The 22,495-nt window shown below is 44.1% G+C and overlaps 1 protein-coding gene across 1 annotated transcript in view; it reads left to right on the top strand.

Moving 5' to 3' along the window:
- Window positions 1-18,989, top strand: part of LOC147728111 (calcium uniporter regulatory subunit MCUb, mitochondrial-like) — a 517,836-nt gene extending 498,847 nt beyond the window's left edge. Inside the window, exon 8 of the mRNA XM_086961999.1 lies at window positions 18,745-18,989. Within this exon, the coding sequence (XP_086818125.1) occupies window positions 18,745-18,822 (78 nt within the window). The 3' untranslated portion in view covers window positions 18,823-18,989. The remainder of the gene's footprint in view (window positions 1-18,744) is intronic.
- The last annotated feature ends 3,506 nt before the right edge of the window (window positions 18,990-22,495 follow it).

Here is a 22,495-nt window from a genome sequence, read left to right as displayed (position 1 = left end):
TGGAGGGATGAGTTTGCTATTGTAATACAGTGTTTATGAATACCAATGATGATCCGATGATGGAGGAGGAAAAGCAATTTACTTGTTATCCTAACCATCATCGCTACAGTGGAAAAAGAGAACAGAATGCAGACTACATAACCGGACCTTTCAGAGCACTATCGAATTTCAGTTACTAGTCTATATCATCACCGATATGGGGTTCACGACCATTCTACCTTTACCCACTTGAAAGGAGCTCTCTAACCCCACATGTCCATACAGCTTCCTAGGTCTGGTCACTGAAAATGGTGAATACAGCCTATGTCTGCTTGCGTTTTATTTTATCCAGAAGTCTGTCCCGATTTCCCTTTTTTCTTCCTGACTTTTTAGATGGTTTGGTTTTCTTGTTCCTATGCATACTCAGTAAATCACCAGCCACCCCAATTGGATGTGTTAGTGAAGAGAAACTCAAGGATGTGCAAAGCCTGTTGGAAGATCATGTTTTATCCTCTGGGTCATGCCCAAGGATAAACTGACTCTGCCATCCTCTTTCCTATGCACTTATGCCACTAACCCTAAGTACCTCAACAACCGCCTGACCTTCTACACGCCCACCCGCCAGCCACGGTCGACCAGCCTCGCCCTCGCCGCCGTTCCACGCATCCACAGAGCCACAGCCGGAGGAAGATCCTTCTCCTACCTGGCAGCCAAGACATGGAACTCCCTCCCCATCCACCTCCGGCTAACCCAGGACCAGCTCTCCTTCAGGAAGCAACTCAAGACCTGGCTTTTCGAGCAGTATGGGACCCCTCTCCCCCAGCGCCTTGAGACCCTCACAGGTGAGTAGCGCGCTATACAAATGTCCTGATATATTGATTGATTGACTGTCACTAATAGGGGCTGAAATGGCATAAGAATCTGTTGCCCTGCCGTTCTCTTTTTATGCCCTGGTTCTGCTGCCTTTTGATCTTTATGCGCTTTGTTATGTTCAATGTACCGAACTTTCAGTGGCGATTGGTGACATTAAAAAAATGGTGGTGCATTACATACATTAAAACAGACCTACATTAAACAATTACATTAACACATACATTAAAATAACATCTAAGAAAGAAAAAATAAAAGTTTCACTTGCCTTATCCGGCAGCCCGTCCTCGATGCTCTCCAGTCCCGGGCTCCAGACTCCTCCGAAGCACGGGTGACGTCAAACAGCCAACTACCTTATCCAGTTCAGACGCTGCTCTCATGCTGTTGACAATGGTAAACCGCATGAATGAAGCGTCTGGGTTAGCTGGAGCAGGCTGGCTCGGCGATACTGAAGGCACTGGAGGCCTCTAGTATCGCCAGCTATCTTGGAGAGGTTTGAATTGTACATGTAGTAAGATAGCCAGCCAAACCTGTGTGCGCACTTCAAACTGAAGTGGCCATTGCTGCCAATCAGCAGCCATGACGCACTGCCCCCCCCCCCCCCCCTCTTCCTCTCCCACTCTGTTCGGCACAAAGTAAAAAATAAAATGGTAATAAAATCATTTATCATTTTATTTTTCACTCTTTTTGCCGCAGTGTAGGGGTAGTTAGGAGTCGCTGCTACTGGCTATATTCACTGTCCCAGGATGCATAGAGCTGGGTTTGAACTGAGGTGGCGAAATGAGCTAAAGAATGATGATGGATTCAACCCAGATCTGTCACTGGGGTGAGTGTCTGAAAAGTTTCTGCGCTCCGTCCATCATCACCTTGTGTTTGCTTTGTACGCACTCATTTATATGGGGGCATGGCAAATGAGGGAACCCTTTGCCTTTGCACAGGCATCCTGGTACTAATGAGTGTAGAGGAAAAGAGGCCATCGGAAGGCACGTTGTGCCCCACAAAGAGGTGGGGGGCACCCCTTAAGAGGGAGATGGGGTCCTAAGGACCCCGTTCCCTCCCAGGCAGGTTTCTGCCTGCAGTGGAAGAGGAACTGGTGGCTTCAAACAACTGGTCTGCCTTTTCCTAATGCATTTTAAAGCATCTCTTAATCTCTCGGAATATCTACGTGTTTCCCTAGTCAGTATCTGTAACTGATCAAATGTTAAGATGAAAATGTGAATGCTGCAAGCAGAAGGCTGTAGGTTTGTGATGAGTTACCATTCCATGCATTGAGGATAGAAGGCCTATTTTGTAAATCATGACGAGTTGCTTGACTGATGCAGGAATGCGGGATGGATCCTCTATGTACTTTGCTCGAGAAGGTGCAAGCAGCATCATCTCTATTTCCATATTCCGGACATAACATAGTTAGAGGAAGTGTGTAACTAAACACGTTATATTCAAGCAGAAACACAGATGCTGTAGTTTTAACTGTAAACAGAAGTCCTACTTCACTCTCTTCTACTTTCGTGGTCTGGCTCTCCCTCTTCTTTTCCACACCAACAGCCTTACTTTAATTTCATTCACATTTTCCACCATTTGATGGTGGTTGAACAGCATATGCTAATGAAGGCAAGGTGGGTGTTGTGGAGTGGGGAAAGCACGGGTAAAGTGTCTGAATAGCTATTGTGTGCAAAGCTGTAGAGGGATTTCATTTTTAGAAGTACAAGGAGGAAGTGACAGAATCTGCAAAAGTCGAAATCGAACATAAAGATTGCACAGCTCTTCTTAGTAATCAGGAGAGATGCCAATGGAGACATGCTGGCAAAAAGTGTGATATGTGCTCACATAGCACGCCTACATAATTCCAATTGAAGAGCATACTTCTGAAAAGCAACATATGATGGTTTGGCAAAGCTAGAGGAACATTAAGCCCAAAGGATAAATACATCTAGAAGTAGTCCTTTTTCAAACCAATTTCCCAGCATACCTACAGTGTTAGCACTCTAGCAGGATCAGTATTGTCTCATCGTCATTAGGAGGAAGAGGTGCCACAGAGGAAGGAAGCAAGCATTGGCAAATCCACTGTGTCTGGATTAAATATCCTAACGCATGCCGTGTTAGCACATTAGAGCGAGACGCATGGGAACTAACCAGCAGGGGTGCACAGGGACGGCTGTAGTTGTTCAGTAGTACCTCTTGAAGTTCAATGCAAGCCCTTGAGTGGAGGAAGAAGGATATTCCCAAAAGGCCAATAACGTTAGGTGAGAGATAAATACTGCCCTGGGCTTAGCCAAGGCAACATTTATAAATTCTGAAGTCAATGGCCGATAGAGGGTGGTAAAAATAAAAGTCAATGATTGAAAGAAGCTGACCCAAATACCACTCTGTATAGTGTAAGCCGTAGGTAGACCCTTTTGACACCTGCACTTTCAAAATCCAGACCAAAAGATAATCAGAAAACCTCATGCTTTAGTTAAAATCAAAGAACACCTTGGGGAAAAAAAGGAAACCGCTCATTTGAAGAACGGTGCAGTGCTGTTTGATCATAAAACGTTTGACTTCTCATAACCTCTCCTACAAGATGTTTATAAAAGAGTACCTTAAAACAGAGAATGTCTCAGGTATAAATGTTTTTTGCATCCCAGAAACCCAAATAAAATTTAAGTCATAATGAGCCTGGACTTCAGTTAGAAATGTTGAGGGTTTATATAATACTATACTATTGCAATCCATAATTCCTGTATCCTAACCAAACGTGAATGCCATGGGAATTTGTTTGATATTGCTATTTTCCCAATATGGGATTGTACATCCACTACAGTTCCACATTAGGGAAAGACAGAAATGTTTTTTTCCTGTGGATAAACCGTTTCGCATTAACCCCTACGAAATGTAGGGTGTTCTGTGTCCTTTCCCACTCTGGGAAGGGAGATACTCATGCTCTTTACTGAAGCAAATTGCTGTCCATTTCTAATGTGGCAGTGGGTCTGAGAAGAGGTTGTTAATGTAAACAAACTCACAGGTGTGTCCTCTTTCACAAATTCTCAAGATAAACCCCATCTTTTTCTGCTAACTCCCAACCACTTGTGTGAGGGTTACTACAAGGAAATTGCATACAGTCATGGTGTGCAATTGTACAGCAGTAAATGCCTTTGTGAGTGCTAGGTATCAATTTGCGTATATTGGACAAACATAAAGACAAGATGCGGTCCGGAGGGGTAACGATTAGGTATTTCTGTGCGGTTTCACCGTGAAGGAACAATGTTTCCATAAGGTGATCCTGCCCCCTACCAGAGACCATGCAGTGCTACTAGGCACCAATACATAAACAACGAAACAGTACAAACGTATGTATAAAACGTATGTTTTAGAATCAACAGCGTTATATGTTCTTTATTGATTCAATTCATACACCCGAAATAGGGGCTCATAGGAGTGGTAAATACAGGGCTGGTCCCTGTATGGTCCTGATGAAAAGTTTTAGGGAGCTTGAAACATGTTGACCGGATGCTGATTTGACCCTCATCATAGGTTAAATTGTAGTGTCACACCCCATTTTAATATACCAACCTAGGAGCTTAATAAACTTGTTGAGGCCCACTAGCACGGTATTTTTAAATCACTCACACCCACTCCACCACTATCTCACTCACATCACACATAGTCTTTCACAACCAAGTGCTCCTACGTAATTCGCAAGTCACAGCATGCCCCTTTTCGTAGAGAACTGGGATGGCCCCAATGATGAAGCATGTCACCGTGGGGAAACCCCGGTGAGTGAGGGGACACTAGAAATACATTTTTCTTTCTCATTGGTCTTTTCTGACAAAATCTGATCAGTGACCATCACACAAGCTAGGTCTCCGAATCCAGTATATTGGATTCAAACTGTTTTGTTAAGTTCCTTGGAGGCCGACCTAGCCTTTGATTTCCTCCTTCTCCCTCCCCTTTTTTTTGCATTCAAACATAAAGACAGCCATTTTCGCCCATAAATAATAGTTTAAAGGCAAAAACTGCTCTCTGAGTTGAGCTCACAGTTTTAGAGAGATCCATGTAAATGTTTTCATCTTGATAAGGTGATTCTCACTACACAGTGTGATTTCAGAATTTCCTGTTCGCTTTCACCCTTCACAATTTTCTTTTCCGTTGCTGTTAAGCTTGCACTCTGTAGTCACTTGAAGATGACCAATTAAGTTATTCTCAATTATTTATTTTTTTACGGCACTTGCACTACATCGCAAGCGAAATCCTAGCAAGGAGTCCCCAGATTGATTGTCTTAAATAGAGTTTTCTTACCAAAGTGTCTTTATCAGCTCCAGAAGGGGTGTGGTTGTAACAGTAGCACTCGTAAAAATCACTGCATACTGCATAGAGGTGTGCTGGGCAACCAAATGGAATCCAAATGATACCTTCTGCAGGTATTTCTGCCAAGACTTTGATACTTGACTTTTAGGGGGGTCAAGGATTTCACAGAATTCAATCATTTAGTAGTGGACTCCTCCTCACTGTTTGCGTACTATTCAGCATTCTAATTTTATAGATCCTAAAATGTAAAAAGTATAACATGCCCAAGATAGGAGAAAGCCTTGCTTGGTAATATTGATGCACAGGGCGTGGCTTGGTAAGTAAGTGATTCATAACTTAATAACTGAATAACTTGGGGTCTCAATCTTTATCACTTTCAATAGGAAAACCATAAAAATGCTGCAACCAACATTTATGGGTATACATGAGAAAATAGTAAGAGGACCCTGGTACACTAGTTTTAAGCCCTTTCTTTACACTGAGGCTGTTTTTATGAGTACTTGGCTGAATACTTATGAGTTAAGTTAACTACAAAAAGATTACTTATCCTTCTGTCATCTATGGCTGCAGGTATCTCCTGAGATTGTTGACCTGCTGGATGAACTGCACAGAGATAAGGGTTTTTATATCCCCGATGTAGCTTGGAGGTAGAATGGATTTAGGCTTTCAGTGTGGGTGCTGTTTTGAGGGTGATGAAGACTTACCCCTGCAAAGGAGCTCCATCGTGCAACCCTTACCAGGCCGTGCCAAGCAATATTTTGCATTACGCATGTGCAGAAAGAAACCATCATGGGGTCAGATCGGTAGACAGAAAACTAGGCGGTTAGTCAAGTATTTAAAGAAACAGTAGACAAAGCTTTGGTGCATCATAGGACTAGCGCTGCATTTTCGTGCAGCTCCTGCGTGCATATTTTAAAATACCTCTTTTTGTCTAATCAGTTCTATTTTATTTCTATATTCCCCTGTTTTTAACTGGCCTTGCATACTCGCACCTCTGACCCGCTTACCTGCACTCTAATTGGGAAGAACACCGCATTTCGCGGGTCCCTCGCCCTGTCTCGTGTGGCGGCCATCTTGAGTGGGGCAAACGCCCGGCGGCGCTTCATGCTCCCAGCGGTCTAGTCGTCGCTAGGAGGCTAGACCAGCATAAAAGCTAGCCATGCTAATGCGCAGCGGTAACGCGCAGCGGGATCGCCGGAATTTCGCCGGAGTTAAGCCTGAGTTCAGCCCGTCTGCGCCCGTCCGCGCTGAGGACGGGCTGCAGGACGGGCTGCATACTGACACCTTGTATTTCAGCTCAGGTTGGTTAACCCACGATCTCTCTACCAATCGTTTAACGTATTCTGCTTCTACTTTAAGATCTCTGCGACCCCACATATCCGCCCCCTGTACGTCTTGTACTCTGCCTACCCATTACTTCACCTGTGCTGGCTGTGGCTTTTCCACCGGTAAGATGTTGCTTTCCAAGACACAAACTACCAAGGCGCATTACCGGGGTAAAAGGAAGCCCACTATGAAATTTTTAACCTCCCTTCCTCTCCAATTTTGGAGTATAAACTGTAGATCGCTTCCCAAAAATAAATTCAATTTATTTGACTTTATAAATTATGAGTCGCCAGACGCATTGTTTCTGACTGAGGCCTGGCTCCACGAAAGCTCTGGACCTGACATTACCATAGCCATTCCCAACAATTATGTGATGGTACGTCAGGACAGGGTTTCCGGGAAGGGCGGGGGATTGCTATTTTTTTTAAAACCATCTACCAATGTAAATTGGAGTTGTTTCCCCTCCCTGGATGTGAGGCCGCACTCTTTAAATTAATGATTGGCCCTCAGCTAACGCTTTCCGGTCTTTTAATATATCGCCCCCAGGGCAATGCCTGGCCCTTGGATATCATCGTTGGCTGATATTATATCTCCTGTGTTACTTAAAACAGCCAATTTCACCATTCTTGGTGACCTAAATATCCATCTTGAAGATGCTGAAGGTACTCTCAGTCAGTCGTTATTGTCTGACTGAAGTTTTAATCTTTTACTTCGCAACTCTGGGGCTACTCACTCGGCCGGTCACCTGCTAGATCCAATCATTTCTAATCTACCTTATGATTGCTCCCAAAGGGCCCGCCCATTAGAATGGTCTGACCATTTTGCGGTACACTTCATGTTACCTTTCTCTTCACCCAATTCTAAGCCCTGTGTTGGTAAGAGCAAGCCTTCCTATCGGTGGGACAAGCTTAATATGGTGGCATTCAATCAACATCTTACTGAATCTATTCAGAGTCTGGAAAGCTCTGGATCAGAATCTAATGCTGTAGTTTCCCAGTGGTTAATGGATGCTGTAATTGCATCCTCTCCTCCGTTATCTAATAACCACAGATCCCTTCATCCTCCTGCACCTTGGTTCTCTGAAGATTTAAAATTACAACGAGCCAAGTGCAAGGCTTTGGAAAGAAAATGGAGGCTTTCCTATTCTACCCCTAGTAAGGTGGCTTATAAAGTTGCATTAAAAAGCTACCATGTTAACTGTAAATTGGCCAAGGCCACCTTTACCGCATCCACGATTACCCAGGCACAGAACTGTCCACGGACTCTTTTTGCAGTGGTGAAGAAGCTAACGGGAGCAGGCACGGTACCTTCTTCTCCGGCTTTGGATAAACCACAGTGTGATGCCATGGCAGATTTTTTTATCTCTAAGGTGGAGCGTATTCATGAATTCTTGAATACTTCCCCTCCACTTGCTGACTCCCTACCGGTGGCTACTTTTAGCAGTCCTCTCCCTCCCCCTTCAATGTATATTCACGACTGGCTTCTGTTTGATGACATCACTTTCTCCTCGTGCCTGAACAGTATTAGGTCAGGCTCCCCCCGGGACCCTGTTCCCATGAAAATCCTAAAACTGTTGGACTTCGAGCCACGGAGAGTTCTAATGAGACTCCTAAATACATCTCTTACAGAGTCTCTGGTGGCGCAAGAGTGGAAGCATGCCATGGTTGTTCCCCTGCTGAAAAAGACCGGTGCGGACACCTCTAACTTAGCCAATTTCAGGCCCCTATCCCTGCTACCTGCATGTTCTAAAATCTTGGAACGACATGTGAACACTCAGCTTAATTCGTTTGTCGAGAACGTGGGATATCTTCATCCGTCCCAATCCGGGTTTCGCGCACACTACTCCACTGAGTCCGCTCTCCTCGGGGTGACGGAGAGGCTTCGGCACGGTATCGATCGCGGGGAGACCTTTGCACTCATCCTTTTGGATTTGAGTGCAGCGTTCGATACCGTGTCTCATTCCATTCTTCTTGATTCTCTCCGCTCCCTTGGTGTCGCTGGATCTGCGCTGGCCTGGATTGCCTCCTTTTTAGATGAGCGCACCTTTCAGGTGTTCTCGACAGAAGCTGAATCTGCTGTCTATTCATCGGCATACGGCGTCCCCCAGGGGTCGATTCTCAGCCCTCTGCTTTTTAATATCTATATCAGACCCCTTGCTACTATCGTGGAGGACGCCAGGTTGACAATCTATTTGTATGCCGACAACACTCAGATCGTGTTCTCTCTTTCCAGCAGTGAGGGCTATGAGGTCTCTGCCTTGAAATCTGGCGTCACGCGTTGCTGCTTGGATGCACGACCATCTGCTCAAGCTCAACGGTGACAAGACCGAGGTTGTTATCCTGGGCAAGAATAAAGATCTGTGGGGCCCTCGGCGCTGGCCCAGTGATATGGGTCCTCTGCCGAAGCAAGCCCCCGTTGCCCGCAACCTAGGTTTCCTCATAGACTATAGGCTCTCTATGAGACAGCAGGTAACAAAGGTCGCTGCAATCTGTTTTTCCACCTTAAGATGGTTGCAGAAGATCCTGTGGATGCTGCCTTGCTCTACTCGGAGAACTGTCGTCCAGGCTCTTGTGATTTCTCGTATTGATTATGGGAATGTGCTCTATCTTGGGGCCGATAAGGCCACTATAAATAAGCTTCAAGTGGTGCAAAACTCGGCAGCTCGTTTATTGTGTAATGTACCTCGGAGATCCTCCACAGCTCAGGCTCTGCGTGACCTTCATTGGCTTAGAGTCCCGAACCGTGTAAAATTTAAAACCTTATGCCTCCTTTTTAAAATCAGGCAGGGTTCTGCCCCTAAATACCTGCAGAACCTGGTTCAAGTCTATAAGCCTGGTCGGACTTTAAGATCTTCCACTAGTGGCGATTTCTTTGTTCCCAGAATTAAACTGGCCAAAATGGGCGGCCGCTCGTTTTCTTATCTTGGCCCAAAGATGTGGAATGCTCTTCCGCCGGCTTTGAAAGCCGAGACTGATCTTCTCCCTTTTCGTAAAAAACTGAAGACCCTTTTGTTCAATTAATTTCCCTGCACTGCTTGTTCCGTTTTGGGCCTTCTGCTTATTTTCTTTCTTTTATCTATCTCTGGCGCCGGGAAACCCATTGAGGGTAGCTGTGCGCAATATAAGTTTAAATAAATAAATAAAGTCAAAATGTAGTCAGCTTAAACTGATTTGTTATGAGATAAAAATGTAACGTTATTACATATACTTCTATGCTGCTTGTTAGAATTTGCTCTGAATCTTTTACATTGGCTTCAATAGGTGCACACAGGTTATAGCAGTTGTACCCAATCTGTGCGCCGCGGCACCCCAGTGCGCCGTCAAAGCTAGTCTGGGGCACCACACACAGTTTGGGAAAGTTCATAAATTTGTCTGTTAATCATGTCTTTCTGAAGCACTCCCACAGCTGAAAAACATTTCAATCTGTAGTTTGCAGTTAAAATGTCAAAACCACGCTATTTACGATGCTCAGGGCTTAATTGTTATCCTTGGAAAAAAAGAATTAATTCACAAATACAAGTTTCATGCTAAGTTATAAAAACATACACAGGCTGTCTGAAGTGTTCAAAATTCATAAAAGGGAGGCATGACATCTGCAGTAATCAATGAAAGTTGATGTTCAAAATCATTGAGATTGCAGAAGAAGAATTGAATATTTTGATGCTTATTTCTATAAAATAAATTAACATTTCCATAATCAACTGTCACAGATAAGAAGTAGAAGACTGAAAGCAAACAGAATTGGTTAGAAGCCGAAGTTCAAACTCACAGGCCAGAAACTAAAGTTCAAAAACCATAGGCCAAAGGTCTGAACAAATGCCCATAAATAAACTAATGTCACTGATGAAACAGAACTTGGAGTCCTAAACCAAAAGAATCAAATTCCAAAAAGGTGGCCAAACCAAGGTGACAGGAAAAACATTGGTAAGGACAGTGTGTAGTGGGAGAGACCTGGGAGGGATACATCTCGGAGCCCAGGGAGGAGCTGGCACTGCACTGATGTCATGTCATCTTGGAGCTGAGAGAGAGGCTAAAGCAGCATGCTCCCCTCATCTCAGAGCCCAGAAAGATGCTGAGAGTGCATTACTGGGAACTAGGAGCATCCTGCGGTGCATCAATGGGAGCCCTCAGCTCTGAGCCCTGAGCTCTCCTGGCAGGTACCAGACCCTCTCCAGGAGGCATGCACACACAGTCAGAAGGAATGATGACGCTCACAGGAGGCCACAACACATAGTCAGGAGGCAGGGACACACAGGTAGTAGGCATTTACAGACTGAGGGCATGAGGACAGAGACAAGATGCAAGAACACGCAGACAGAAGACATGAGACAGACAGCATGCATGACAACACAAAGTCTGGAGTTAGGAAGGAGCAGACAGGTGATGGCCACAAAACACACTCCTAAAGAGGACAGAGTGAAAAGGGAGCAAGCCACACAAGGGGTTTCCTGGGGTCATCAGACTGGAGGCAATAATGTGTGAACACAGAAAAAACTAGACAGCAGATGCACCGAGGGTCTGAAATAACATTCCTGTACCTATCAGAGCCTCACAAACCCTGCTCAGGAATGACCTGTCCTAAAACCACACCTCTTCAAAGAGCACTACATAACAATGCAGTAACAATTAATTTCTCCAACAACCCAGTGTCCCTCCAATCTGTTATTGATACTGCATGGGGCTCAGTAGTGGAGTGGATAGGATTGCATCTATGATACTAATACCTTCATCGGCTTCATCCCAGTTATTTTCAGGGAGAAAATGGAAATACTCCTGAGGCTGGGCCTACATCCCCCAATCGTCCCAAAATATTTAACAGAATGGGGAGCCGCAGCCAATGCCCAATAGGTCAAGGGAGCGGCAGGTCGAAAAAGTTTGGGAACCACTGGGTTATAGGATCAAATAGTCAATATTACAATTCACTCGACTGGTAGAGCCACCACTATTGAAACTGTTTTTTCTTTTGTTCTTGCCATTAGAGCTCACTCCTCCCCTAAGGATGGTGGCTTCCTGTAACCCACACCTGGGGCAACTTGATAACTTTATGCCTCAGATGTTTACATGTGGAAATGGCAGAGACCAGATTCATTGGGGGGTGACTACATCTATCTTTGCAAATATATATTTAGGATACACAAAATAGAGAGTGATGTTTGCCCAGTCCTGGATTGCTTTTGATTGGGAAAATCCAGCTTGTACTCTAGATGAGATGAGTTCACATTACCAATCTCCAATCATTTACACCTGTAAGATCCACAGTACACTCCTTTCTAGGAAATCAGGTTTAATCTCTGCAATCTCATACATGTGTTTATGTTCATCTTTTAACACAAGTTTACCACAGAGGAAGGTGGTCTTTCAGAACTGCCACTACCATTTAAGGTTACCTCAACCTATATCTTTCTCCAAATCTGTGAGCCGCAACAAGCTAACTGGACTGTTGTAAGTTTCTCAAAATCTGCACTACTTGCAACGTTTTTAGTGCCCACAACTAGAAATAACATGACCTGTACGCCACATCAATTTCCACATTAGTAATTGCACCTGTGATTCTTTTCCTGTCCACAACATTTCCTACATGAATGTGGTAGACTGCCTCGTCCACATTGACCTAGCTTGAGGGCATTTGCATCCTGGCCTTAAACGCTATGAACGTAGGTACTCATGTGTGCCACTAATGATGAAAATATTGGTACCTCTATGCACCAGCAACATTTTTGCACCTCATCCTGTTAAGCTCACAGAAACCCATGTCGTCTGTATAAATACAACTACTGAAATAAATGTAATTCAGGAATGTTCACGTTATGTACTTACCTTGTCTATTATAAGGTGATGCAGAAAAGGGCTCCTCTTGTGCCTATTAATTTTTTTGTTGGAACAACATTCTTTGGATGGAACTCTAGAGGTGATGGAGCAGGGCTCATGCTTCAAGGTATATCTAATGTTAAACACAAAAAGGTATATCAGGCACCTGAGAGGTTCCAACTTCATAGATCACAAATGCTGTTCTGGGAGAAAATCTTTGTCTTTATAAATGGTTTGTTTGGTTGTACGCTAATAAAAGAATTTTTCACCCTACCCATGGAATTTATGAGCACAGACTTGAGATCTGAATCCAATAAGGATCTACTAGACCTGCTACTAACAGCAGCAGTGAAAATGGTTCTTGCCAATTGGAAAGACACAAGCAAGACAGCTTACAAAGGCTGGATCAAACAAATCACCCACCTCAGAGGAGTGGAAAACATTGCACTACAGAACCCTCCCAGGAAACCGGCATCCAGAAGGATGTGGAACTCTCCTGACACGTACCTAGACTCTTACGAACCTCAATGAAGATAAGCTATACCGGCGATACACAGTCTGGTATCCCCTATTGACGCACCACCGAGGCAATTGTATTTAACTGGTCTAAATCAATGTCGCCTTCTCTGGGCTGTTGCATGGGGGAGGCCTACCAACACCGGTCTGCATGTGTGCCAACATCTCCACAGAATGTCAGATGTAATTGATAAGAAATGTTACTCTTTTTGCCTGGCTCCTACCTCCTCTTTTCTCCCTTTTCTACCTGCCTCTCTTTCTCTTTCTCTAATTTTCGATATGGGGTTTAGTTAAACAAACGTGACACAATGTCTCAGAACATTGATATATAAACTGCTCTTGGGACAACCTATGCTAACCCTGTAAAAGAATTGCTAATGTGTTCTTGTATGAAAAATAAATAAAACATGTTGACATTATTTTTTTTTAAATGCTGTGCCCACCAGCAGCATTTGATGATACAGGAACTGTTTCACCTGCCAACTCCAGCTAGGCATTGTGGATAGTCAGGTACAAGTTAAGAGATGTTGTGGCTTTTTTCCAAGGAAATAGATGCTTCCGAGTTGGTCGATTTGTTTGGCAATATGGCCAAGGTGTTTTCTCTGCCGAATATACAACACCTTGCATTAAGAATGAAGATTCGATTCATCAGGGGGGTCGCTGGGAGTACTGCAGCACCTCCAGGATTACCTTACTGGAGTTCAATAGGAGACTGGTCACTAAGTAGGCCTTTCAATTTTGTTTTTGTCATGTGCTATTTGCTGTGCATTCAAAGAGGGCAAACACCGGCCAATGTTTTCTTGCAACTTGCCCCTTAATCCTTTCTTCTAACATAAAGAATGGCGTTTACTTTACCCATCATTTACTGCCAAGAGAGTGAATTTTGCCACCAAGTGACAATTCTCCTGGGGTAAAAAGTGAAAAGTGCAAAAACAACAATTGAAGGACAGAATTCCGAACAATGTCATACATTCACCCCAGTACAGAGATCTGGGCCTAAATCCATCGTTTTTTTTGCACTCCACACCACCCCAGTTCAGACATGGCCATATGCAAATCAGCCTTGACAGCCAAGCCATGTCTTTCCTGGACTGGAATCAAGCATCCTAGGACCGGTTTCTGGCTATCAGCCGTCTTCAGCCAGGATAGCTTGACTCCAGTGGTGTGGAGAGCATGGGACGCACGTCTGAGCATACCCATCCCACTCGGGGTGACAAATGCAAAAACAATAATTGATGGACAGAATGCAGAACAGTGTCATACATTCACCCCAGTACAGAGATCTGGGCCTAAATTCATCGTGAGTCCTATGCTCTCCACACCACCAATGGATTTAGGCCTAGATCTCTGTACTGGGGTGAATGTATGCCATTGTTCTGCATTCTGTCCATCAACTGTTGTTTTTGTAAATAGTCAAAAGAGAAGGCTGAAGTTTGTCAAATGTGCTCTAACACACCCCAAAATTGAAATACTTCTAAAAGAACTTTACAAATATTTCAAAATATTTTAGCAGCAAAGTGAAGAGCATATAAGGCATACTGTTGTTTTCTAACTGAATGTGAAGGCTACAAAGATCAAAGCCTAAGAATAAACTTTACTTGTGTGATAAATATACACAAAAAAGACATTTTCATAAGTTAATTTGAGTGTTATATATGTTTAGTAGTAAAGCTGCATGCCTGGTGCAAATCTAAAGGCTATTTCAAAAAGTAATTTAAATGGAAAATGTGCTTTCTCTACTTGGCAGTATATTACCAGTCTATTACCAGTATATTACCACTCAATACTTTACTTGTCTATCTGGAACAATATGTTTCAAAATGCGCCAACTGACGTATACCACAACTTCACCATGCTGCTGCTGAATGGATGAGGCTCATTTGCTGCACTTGTCCTTTCTGTAGTGCTTTAATTTCAAACCCTGTTACTTTGGTGACGTAACACTGATGGCAGCACCCCACACTTTTCCAGCACCACTGGATTGGATACATCAACCAGCCACTCAGCCTCAAGCCACTGCTAACTTAAGCCATGGAACATCCTAGATTTATCATGACTTAAAATTAAGCAATTTGGAATATACTACTAATGACAAAGGATAGTTTAAAGCTATAACAAGATAATTGGCGTTGATAAAGCACAATTACCAAATTGTGATTATGAAACGTAGCAAATCTGGACAAAGACTTCACGGGGATACCCTAACTTTAACATATGAAGCTGATGTTCGCATAAGAAATGCAAATGTAATATAAACAAGCATGTGCAATGCAATAGCTTTTACATTTACGCTAGTTTGAGCTATTGACATTGCAAATAACGATGCCTTTTATTTTTGTTATTAAAACATGAATAAAAAGGCATTGTGATTTACAATGCCAATAACTTAAACTCCTATAAATGCGAGACCTATTGCATTGCAAATGTTTTTGTTTTTTAAAGTCTCTTTCAAAATGTTGCATTTACCCTTGGTGCGTTTCTAAAAACTCCTTAAACCAGATTAGATCTATTGCACGGAGGACCAACCCCGATCATTAAAGTGCTTTTACCCTGCTTGTGGCGCTGAACGGAATGCTGACTTGAGCATGTGGACCCAGAACACTCTAGTTCCAATCTGGGAGTTCCCACCTAAAGGGATTTATCCTGGGTAAAACGTCCTGTCTTCTTTCTCCTCCACTCTCTTCACTGCCGAAAGGCAATTAATGTGTGTGTCCAAACACCACATGTGGGGGCAGTGGAGGGGGAGGGGAATGTTGGGTGCTGGCGGGGCGTGGCAACAGACCAGTGGAGGAAGAGGGCTGCCTTAAAGTCCATACGAGTAACTATATTTTATATGAGTACCTGTATTAAAATAGATGGTCTTCGCTGATACCAGACCTGAAAAAAGGTCTAGTGAGAGGGTATGAATAAGGACGACTTGAAGCTGGAAATGAACATAGACACGACTGGTCAGAAAAGTAAAGGAGAACAGTAAGGGATGACTGAAGTAAATTTGGCAGGGACAGAGAGGGACTTACAGGTGGAAAACAGAGAGTGGAGACAGGAGAGGGGAACATTTGAAGGCAGGGAAACAAGATAGCGGACATAAAGAAAACACACACACAGCACTCACCCCCGATCAGCTGCTCCAAGTCAGGCAATTTAACAATAATCTTCCTGAAGTCCTCGTTCCGTTGCTTGTAGGTCAGGCTGAGCATCTGCCAACGATAAACGACATCCTCAGAGAGCTGCCGTTTGAAGAAGGACCCGGGGCGGGCCCGACCCTCTCAGAGACCCTTGTGAGGCCCTTCTCTAAACTCCTCTCCGTGGGTTTATCTGCACTCTTCTCTGAACCCCTCGCTGGGCCGTTCTCTGAACCCCTCGCTCGACCCTTCTCCATACTCCGAATCCTCTCCAAACTTTTCTCTGGGCCCTTCTCCGAACCTTTCTCTGCACCCCTCCCTGCAACCTTCTCCAAACTACTCTTCGGGTTTTTCTTTGCACTCCTCTCTAGGACCTTTTCCTGGATGCTCTCAGCAGGCATCTCTGGTTCCGACTCCCTCTCTGAGCCATTCTCGTTGTCACCCATCTCCAGGATGGAGTGGTGAGGGCAGCCCGCCCCTAACTCCAGCTGTACCCAGAGACGAGAGGAAGGACCCCTCCCCCCCTCGGGATGGTAAGCACAAACGCAGTACCACGGGCACTAGGAAAACAAGAACCAAATAAACGGGGTCTACACGCTCTGTAAAAGATACACACTGGCACACAAAAACGCTCCTTTGCACAGGGATTATGGAAGCAAGTCTCGGCATCGGCTCGAGTCGGCCCAACATCCTGTGTCCTTGTCGAACATAACTGGTGCTCATGTGAAGCGCTCCAAAAGCTTCGGGTCGAGTTTGCGCTATATAAATCTGGAGAAAAAAAGTAATAAAAAGTTAACATGACCTTGTGTAATGAAACTTGTGCTCATCTAAAGCGATCCAATGCCTTCCAGTCTAGTTCCCACTATATAAAACTGTACCAAGAAATGTAAAACTTAAAACCCCAGACAAAGGAACCAGGCAAAAAACACAATGGCACTGGTCGAAATGCAACACTGTACCGCAATGTTAAACACTCATTACACGAATGTTAAAAAAAAAAAAAAAAGTGCTTACCCAATAATTAAAAGACTCCATGTACTGCTGCAAGTAAAAGATCCAGTCCGGGTGAGCGGTGCCAAAAGGAGACAGGGTGGTAACAAAGAGGGACTAAAAAGCCTCACTGACAATGGAAACCCAGGGTTTAGCATGCACAATGACGCAAGCCAATCATAAAAAGGGGCGGAGCCTAGACTCCACTTCTGAACTTTGTTTGATTACAAGAAGCCTCGCAGGGCAAGCAGCACATGCGCGCTGCAACGCTAGGCGAGTCCTAAAAAGGGATAGGAATTATATGTAAACAAGTAGACGAGGGGAGACCGTGTAATTCTAAGAAACCGGTATAAGCATGGTGTGATATTATGAAATAGGGTTAGTCTCAATCTGTTTCTCGCTGCAGGAATTATACATTTTTGATTGAACTTATATTTTAACAAGCTGCCTTCAAGTTCCCTTTATGGGCTTATAGAATTTCTCTTCCTGCGTGCCGTTATGAATCAAAGGTAAGGAGTGCTGTTATGCAGCTGGTAACATCAGTAAGGAAGCAGGAGTGAATAAAGGCAGGGCAGCATCAGTGGCCTGATTACTGCAGAGGATGAGAGAGAAACAAATGTAACTTAATGGTACCTCATCTAAACTACACCCTGGGATGAGTAATGTGCATGTGTGCTGTCCTACTACAGAACGCAGTCATTCATTGGAGCTGTCTACTCTCCCCTACATTACAAGAACATCCAGCATTACCACTCATTCCCATGGCTGAATTTAGGTGGTCTACGTGCATGCTAAGGGCCACAAACACACATTAAGGACCTCGGCAAGACCAAGGAGCAGAGTCACTGCGATTTGATGCAATGCAGTGCAGCAAAGTTGCTGCGCTGTGTTGTGTCAAAGGTATAGAGCAGAACAGCACCATAAGGAATGGAACTGTTTCTCTCTCCCCCTGTGGTCTTGCACTTTTGGCTGCCTTGTGCGACGCACACACCCTTGCACTGTAGTTCAAGGGTGTGTGGTGATGTCTGACATACTTTTTATGCTGGAAGTTATAGTTTGATACTTTTCCAAGTTTGTATGTGTGCTGTAGAAAGTTGGAATTTTGGAGAAAAGAAAACCTTTCTCCAACATTATGCCTTCCTCAAGGAGTCTATGCTTTCTACCCAAACTCTTGTCAACCAATGTTAGTAGATAGTGGTATGTATCAGAACTCATTGACGGTTGCATAGGAACATCCATATACCTCCCATGGTATACTCCCCTGACGTAAAGTAGTGCATATTGAGACTTGGTGTTACTTTAGGGCTACATTCGCGCTGGAAAGTAAATCCCAATTCCATACATTGTGCCAATTTCCGGCATTTCTGTGGCGCAATCTTGGCGCAAAGTGTTTGCATCTTGGCCCATAAATATAAACTAACAAAAATACAGGAATGCTCTAGTGAACGCGCTGAGTGCAATGCAATGAATTTTTTACCCCTTTGCATTAAACTATGAGATATTAACGTATGTTTTCAACTCAATCACAGCAGGTTTTTATTTTCCGGTTTTTACTACAGATCCTAACTTTATTTCTCAACTGAAAATTAAATAAATCTTGTTGCTGATTTTTAAATATGTTCCTGTTGATTCAAACTATCTCTAGCCATGGGACATTGTGGCATTCACATTTACAGTGTTATGTGGAATTTAAGTTTTAATCTACTTGAGCAATCGGACAAAGTATAACATAGACGATCGAGTTGCGCAAATTAAACCTACAGAAGCTAAACTCTGAATTTGCTTAAGTGCAGATATTACATGTATTAGTTGAATTTAACATATTATTTTTATCTTTTTTTCCACAGACCGAGGCCAACCTCAGACGACTTCGGGATCCACTTCAGCTGAAAGTCCCCATTCAACAATTAAATCCGGAGCATTGAAGGAAAAAATATCTATTCTTTAATCTTTATTTTTAAAGTTGTGCTTCTTTGCTTTAAAGTGCAAAATTGTTTGTGTAAACAAACGGAAGATGGATACAGTTGGTAAAGTGTTACAAAAAATGATTCTGACATTGTTTTAATAAACAACCAACAAAAATTTGCTAAAAGTGTAGTTTTGGGAAAGTGTTTTTCTTTATGGTGTTGTGTGTCCTGGTCGTAGATAAGAAACCGCTTTGACGCAAAGCATCAAGTCGGGGACATCTTACGGATTTTGGGGGCTCTGAGCAAAATCTATTGTGGAAGAATTTTTCCAAACAACTTTGGATTTCTGATCCATTTTCAGCTAAATTACGCTGATTGAGTCATAACTTAAAATTTTAAAAAAAACTGTAAAAGAATGAAGACAATTGTTAGGCCATTGCTTATTTACAATTAGCACCATTAACTGCCCTCTTTTTCTCAAGTTGCCGTTGAACTGCCTTGAACCGCATACTGCACCTGCCAACATTCTATAACCAAAAGAGGTTGGATTGGCCAGATTTCTAACATGCTGTTTTGCATAATGATAGCATCACAGGGCCTTTAACAAGACCGTGAGAGTACAGGAAATGACCATTCCACACATGACGTGGAACACACCACAGGAAAAGACTACGTGACCTTTGATTCAGAGGACATCACCAAGGGGTCGAAGAGCTAGACTAAATTTATGCAAATATTTTATTGTGCACCATAGAACCCCAAATACAGTAGCTATGTTGTCTTTTTCTTTTGCTTTCAAGAGTAAAGAGGAGGGAGAGAAGTATTCAGAGAAAAGAGACAAGGTTCTAGAAATGAGAAGGGAGTGAAAAAGGAGGTAGGGCAAGAAAGGGCAGGGAAGAAGAGATTAGAGGCAAAAAGAGACGGAATTGAAGCAAGGCAAAGGAGCAAAAGAAGGGAGGAGCAAATATAAAGGAAGGAGATTAAAGAGGATTAAAGAGGGGAGGAATTGAGAGAAGAACCTGAGAATATAAAGGAAAAGGAGCCGGGGTTGGGAACTGGTCGAGAAAGGGGCAAGGAAATTAAGAAATAGAGTGGAAATGTCTAGTAAGAAAATAGGTATCAAAACATGGAGGGCGAGGAAGAGAAGAATAGAGAGAAGCAACAAGAGAACAGAATAAAAGGAGAGAGGACAATGAGATGGGAAAAGCAACGCATAGGAATGGAGAATTTGATAAACGAGTCAAAGGTGTTGGAAGGTAGGAGGTTGAAGAGAACAGGAGAGCAAAGTGAGATGAAGAATAGAATTTAAATTTGACACGGGAAAGAAGAATGGAATGATCCACGGTGTCAAAGGCTAGGTCCAGGAGGATCAGCGCCTGTGGTTGGTCAGAGTCTAGGCCCTCTCTCAGATTATCCAAGACCGACACCACAACCGCCTCAGTGGAGTGTCTAGCCCGAAAGCCGGCTTGGCAGGGGGCTAGCCCCCCATTCTCCTCCACAAATGTGCTGAAAACTGCGGTGACGTGGCGTTCCAGCACCTTGCCCAGAAAAGGTAGCAAAGAAATGGGGCGATAATTAGTTAGGGAAGAGGGGTCAGCCCCTGGCTTCTTCAAGATGGGAACAATGGTAGCTGCTTTCAAAAGAGGGGGCGATCGGTGGGAGCCCGCCGGGATGTTCAGCCCACAACCGACCGCCGATCCTCAGGAGGGAAAAAAAACAAGTTAGTATCCTGCTAACTTTGAAAATCGGTTAGACACAGGTTTTACAGAGATTTAAAACAAAGCGCGCCTACGCTCGTGGTCAGCAAGGCAATTTTAAAAATACATGAGGCAACACTCCAGCTAGCAGTCGCGAACCCTCTTCCACCGGGTCGCCGGCCTGCAATCACTGGTGGAAGGAGGAATGACTCCTAAATAGGGGAGGAGCGCGGGGGGTGTGTCCCAGGTCTCGGTCACCTGGACAAGCCCAGGCCAAGATGGCGCCCGCGATCGGTGGGAGCCCGCCGGGACGTTCAGCCCACAACCGACAGCCGAGCCTCAGGAGGGAAAAAAAACAAGTTAGTATCCTGCTAACTTTGAAAATCGGTTAGACACAGGTTTTACAGAGATTTAAAACAAAGCGCGCCTACGCTCGTGGTCAGCAAGGCAATTTTAAAAATACATGAGGCAGCACTCCAGCTAGCAGTCGCGAACCCTCTGCCACCGGGTCGCCTGCCTGCAATCACTGGTGGAAGGAGGAATGACTCCTAAATAGGGGAGGAGCGCGGGGGTGTGTCCCAGGTCTCGGTCACCTGGACAAGCCCAGACCAAGATGGCGCCCGCGATCGGTGGGAGCCCGCCGGCACGTTCAGCCCACAACCGACCGCCGAGCCTCAGGAGGGAAAAAAAACAAGTTAGTATCCTGCTAACTTTGAAAATCGGTTAGACACAGGTTTTACAGAGATTTAAAACAAAGCGCGCCTACGCTCGTGGTCAGCAAGGCAATTTTAAAAATACATGAGGCAACACTCCAGCTAGCAGTCGCGAACCCTCTGCCACCGGGTCGCCTGCCTGCAATCGGCGTGTGAAGAGCAGAAGTGGAAAGAAAGGTAACAGAAGATGCAGGATGGAGCAATATATTGGGAGGAGCCAAAGATGATGTATAGTGAAACAATTAAGAGAAGGAGCAGAGGGGAGAAGCCGTGATAAGTAAGAAGTGGGCAGTGGAAAAAGAAGACTGGGAGAATGCGGGGGCAATAAGGCACTTCTTGTTGTAGATGAAACAGCCAAAAATACTGGAACTTTATATCCCCTTATTAAGGTGTCTAATCATTGATTAAATAGATTTGAACCAGTGTCTGGTCATTGCTTTGATCCTTCTAGCCCTGTCTCAGGCCTACGACACCGGGGACCATTCCATTCTGTTATCTGTCTAGCCGCGGCAGGTCCAGAGGGGAATACGCTCAACTGGTCGCAGTCCTTTCTTTCCAGACCTTTGCAAGCCTTGATGTTTCATAATGTTATGGCGAGAAGAATGCCAATTTCCTGATTGATGCCATAGGGCTTTGCTCTCTTACCCCACCGGTACAATATTTGTTTTGTACCCATTTAAAAAACACTTTCTAATTTACACTTTAAAAAGTATATGTACACTAACAACACAAATAATTTTTGTGTCTTGACAATAATGCTCCTTTCCATTAAACTTTCATTTTCTTATACAATTTATTTGGTATTGAATGGGAAGTGATTGTCTAAACCTTAACGCAGAAAAAAACATGGTCCTAATGATTCTAGATGTTAGATACTTACTGGCCACATAAAAGGGGTCCCCTCCCTTGCTCCTCACTCTGACATTCAAGAAAGCACATTTAACTGTATTGGGAGATCTTAATGTACACCTGGAAGAGCCCACAGGTGAGCAAGCCTCCGGGCTCCTGCAAGATCTCGCCACTATTCAATCATCCCAAATCGTACCTGGTCCTACTCATGAAAAATGCCATTTGCTCTATCCTATTTTCACTAATGAGCCTCATCTAAACGTGTTGGATCCGCTCCCCGTAGTGTGATCTGACTACTTCATGATTCCCATGGTCTTGAACACTCTGCTCATCCACATGCCGCAGACCAATCACCTGGAAACAGCAAAAATTAGAAACATGCCCTTAGCACTGTGAGACCAGACCTGGGCACTGATCCCCAAGTAGCAAATG

Source organism: Lissotriton vulgaris, chromosome 3_1 (assembly GCF_964263255.1).
Source record: "Lissotriton vulgaris chromosome 3_1, aLisVul1.2, whole genome shotgun sequence".
NCBI lineage: Eukaryota > Metazoa > Chordata > Amphibia > Caudata > Salamandridae > Lissotriton > Lissotriton vulgaris.
Note: the sequence above shows the minus strand (reverse complement) of the source record. Positions and strands in the feature narration are given on the sequence as shown.